At 36.3% G+C, this 4,023-nt stretch overlaps 1 protein-coding gene across 1 annotated transcript; it reads right to left on the bottom strand.

Annotated features, from left to right (window-relative positions):
* Positions 1-1,513: 1,513 nt before the first annotated feature.
* LOC145240386 (histone-lysine N-methyltransferase SETMAR-like) lies at positions 1,514-1,924 on the bottom strand. The gene has a single exon (XM_080103966.1). It carries the CDS (start codon positions 1,922-1,924, stop codon positions 1,514-1,516), a length of 411 nt encoding a protein of 136 aa, XP_079960092.1.
* Between the last annotated feature and the right edge of the window lie 2,099 nt (positions 1,925-4,023).

A 4,023-nucleotide genomic window follows, 5' to 3' on the forward strand; every position in this document is an offset into this window, starting at 1 on the left:
AAGACATACACGAAATGGTCACACACATTTTGCCTTTTGTTAAAAACAGGTTTGAAATTATTTATTTAACTATAAAAACAGGTGTCCGCAATAAAAGTTAACTCTGCTGCTTCCATTTGATCTAATTAAGGAGGTCAAATAGAAGTCACGCAGTTAACTTTTGCTGCGAGGTAGCGTTTGGATTTGTTTTCCCAACTTTGACTGTTTTTTTTTCCCCCAAGATGTTGGGGGGGGGCATTGTCCAGATTGATCACAGCTGATTGCTTCTGGACGTTTCCCGGCGCGATGCCGAGAACGCTCCCTTAGCTTTGAATTAGTTTCGCTTTTTATACGAAAAAGCCGAATCAACACGTGAGAAGCCAAAATAACAATAATTTTGTAAAAGTCAATGTAAATAAATCTAGATGAGACGCGCTTTCCTAAATCCTAGATATTATTATCTAGGGCCTATATAAGCAGTTTTAAGCGATCGTACCCCTCCCCCGGGAGCATGTGCGAGAAAAGCGTTTGCGAGACATACACGAAATGGTCACACACATTTTGCCTTTTATATATATATATATATATATATATAGAGAGAGAGAGAGCGAGAGAGAGAGAGAGAGAGAGAAAGATTTATATAGGACAACGCTGATCCAGAAAAAAAACTTTGAGGGCGTTTGTTTTGTGTTTTTTAAATTTGACTTAGGCATAAACATCCAATGTAGCAGCAAGTTCTGGGAGCATTAATCGGAAAGAGCTGTTAGAAATGAGATATACACCATACATTACGATCATGTAATTCTTACAGCCTTATACCTAGAAAATGCTACTGTCAAACCAGACATAATAATATCGAATAAGTCAGAGAGAAAGTCGCAACCTTGTTTGAAGTGAGTGTCACTAATGATGGAGGTCTGAACAGAGCTGAAAGAGAGATACAGACCAAATATCAAGAGCTGATGTATATGGAGAGAAATTGGAATCTTAGGGAGATATTAATCACCCAAGTGATTATAGGCGCAACAGGGTTTATGAGGAAGAACTTTAACGTTTATTTAACCAGTATTCCTGCTGAACCAAGTTCAACAGATACCAAGACAACGAGGATCCTGAAAAGAGCTCTCGGCTGGAGTCAATAAAAATCGGGTGAATGTTGGCAGCTGGTAGTTTGAAGGAGCAAGGTTAGGAGAATAGGGTGGATGAGGAATTTTCTCCCAATCGAGTTCTTCGGTCTTTTATGGGGTGGGATCTTGCATTGTCATCCCTTTTCGATTCACTAGAGCAGGTCTTTTTTCCTCCTCAAAGCTTGGTTCAAACGTCCTAATTGCTGACAGTAGATTTGAGCATTAGTTGTTGCATTAGGTGGTAACATTTCAAAGGGGATTATTACTTAGCAATCCCACCATATTGAAAGGAGAACCTTTTTCATATAAAGTTCTCTTTTCGTCTGTAGCTCGGGTCTTTCCCCTTTACCAAGCCATTGTCTACGACGCTTAACATTTCGATAAAACATCCATTTTTCGTCACAAGTCTATAAACAAATGGTGAAACAATAGAGAGAAGAGCAGATGTCGACTCGGGATTTGAGATTGTTTTTAGACAATTCATGAGGCAGCAATTTTCCGAATTTAGGAACTTTTCCAAGTTGTTCAAGATGACGATGGACAGTTGTATGGTTTGACCTCAGTTTTATTGCCAATTTCTCAACTGATAAAGCAGGATTTTCTTCAAAAGCTGCTTCAAGAAACTTACCATCAAACACAACTGGACGTCTTGTTCGATCTTCATCTTCAAGAGTAAAATATCCAGTTCTGCAAGTTCTTTCAGTCACACATTCCTTTCCATAAACTGAGCGAATATTTCCTGCCGCTTTGGCTGCTGAGTTTCCTTTCTTGAACTCATGAATCATTATATACCTCAAATGATTCTTAGGCATTTCCATGTTTGTAGGATTGTAATCAAACAAATTTAAATTTTATAGTTTTGTAATGTCATCAGTTAAAATGCATCTAAGCATAATATAAAACAATATTTTTTAAGTTTCGTTCAGTTTAAAAACTAAGGGGAAAATTCGGGGTGACCTGGTATATGTATATTACATTGTGTTGAATGATCGTTTGCCTGATTTTAAAGGGTTTTTTTATGAGGGGGTGGGATTGTATTCCTACTTAAAAATGTTTTACCATTATTGGTTGTGGGTTATATTGGATTAAGTTGTTGTGAATCGGTACTGTTTTATCGTTATTTCCATGGCAAGTGCTCGTCTGAGCTCCATTCTCTGGTCCCCCCGCTAATCTTTCACGAAAAACACCCGACTAGCTGAAACCACTGTCAATAATTTTCCCCACTTTGCCTAATCAAAACGTAGATTCCATGAACAAAGTTTCTTTCTCAGAACTGCACAGCTGTGGAACTCTCTGCCGCTTGCCTGTTTTCCCCCCGGATTCAACTTGGATGTATTCAAGTCCAACACAAACAAATTCCTGATGAACCGCCCCGTTAAGTAATGACACTTTATCAAATCCCCAATACAAACTATTACTACGATACTATCCCACTGATTAGTGTACATACAATAACCCTTATCCCCGAGTGGCTCCTAGGCCTTGATAAGTGGTGACCCCCATGTAAAAAAAAGAGGATGTATATTTCAATTTTATAATACACTAAGAAATGTTTAATTGTTGGATTCGATGCAGGGGAGTTTGGTTGTCTTGACCAACCTTATTGCCTACGTGTTTTACACAAAATAGTGCGGATGTATTGGATTTACATGGTTAAAAATAACTGCGTAGGCGTAGAGGTATTGTGTTTGTGTGTGCAAAGATATTGTTAAAAGCAATTTTTGCTTTTGTCTATGCGTTTATTATCGCATTTAAAACATGATGAAATGCCTGTTAAAGTTGTTCAGAAGTGAAAATATCCTCTTGACTTTTTTCTTGGAGAAGAAGCGAAATCAATATGGCAGAACATATGTTAATGTGAAGGTTATTTGAAAGTCTTCTTGGTAGAAAATGGTTTAAAGTTCCTTAAAAAAATGATTAAATAAAAGTACTCGATAGACTGACAAATGTAAATTAATTTATTGTATCTGGTCGTTTTAAAACCCCTCGGTGTCAATTGCACGACTAGAACACTTACTAAAACAAAAATAATAAAACATGTTTTTGAATAAATAGTAAGAGTTTCCACTATCCCGACTGCGCCTATATTGCAATGAATATAAATTCTTCCTGTTGAAAAATATTATACAATACATATATACATAAAAAAACGGAAATTCCAATTAATTTGATCGATTACATATTTTATACGGCCCAATAATTATATTACTGTCATACAATGCGAATAAGTACTATTTACTTCCATTGTATAAATATACATTGCGAATTCAAAATGCCGTCTAAATGAAATGATGTATACTATATAGGAAAACGTAAAATATATAAATGTTTAATAATTTTGTGCGGGGTTCATAATTTCATATTTTGCAATCATGTCAGGAAGACCCGTTTTGATGTTCATGATTAAAAGTGGTAAATGAAAAAAAAAAATAATGAGGTGGCCAGCTGAACGGGTTCGCCCTCACTTTTCGTAAGTTGGATTGAGTGATTTCCTTTTTTATTATTAAAAAAATCGAGTGAAATGGGAGACGATACGTTTAAAATAAAATGGAAGACGGTGCGTTAAAAAATGACGATATAGTGTATTAGAAAAAAAAATGGATACACTATATGTCTAAAATAACGGTACGTATGATATCACCTAGAGACTGATGACGTTAAAACCTAAGAAACATTCACTCTGCTTGCAGAGTGAATGTTTCTTTAAGCGAACGTAAATAGTCTCCAAGATCTTCAGATGATATGTCGAATGAGTATGACATAGAATTGTGAATGAGTCAGTGCTAAAGTTCGTGGCGCCTGCCGGGTCTTTAAGCAAATACTCAGCTATAGAAGACCCGGATGTGTTAATAAGAACATCTATTGGTAGATAACTCCCATTTTCTGATTTTGCTAGGTATGTTCTCTTGGACTCTAC

The sequence above is a fragment of the Euprymna scolopes genome, chromosome 19 (genome assembly GCF_053919585.1).
Source record: "Euprymna scolopes isolate OS-2025 chromosome 19, ASM5391958v1, whole genome shotgun sequence".
NCBI lineage: Eukaryota > Metazoa > Mollusca > Cephalopoda > Sepiida > Sepiolidae > Euprymna > Euprymna scolopes.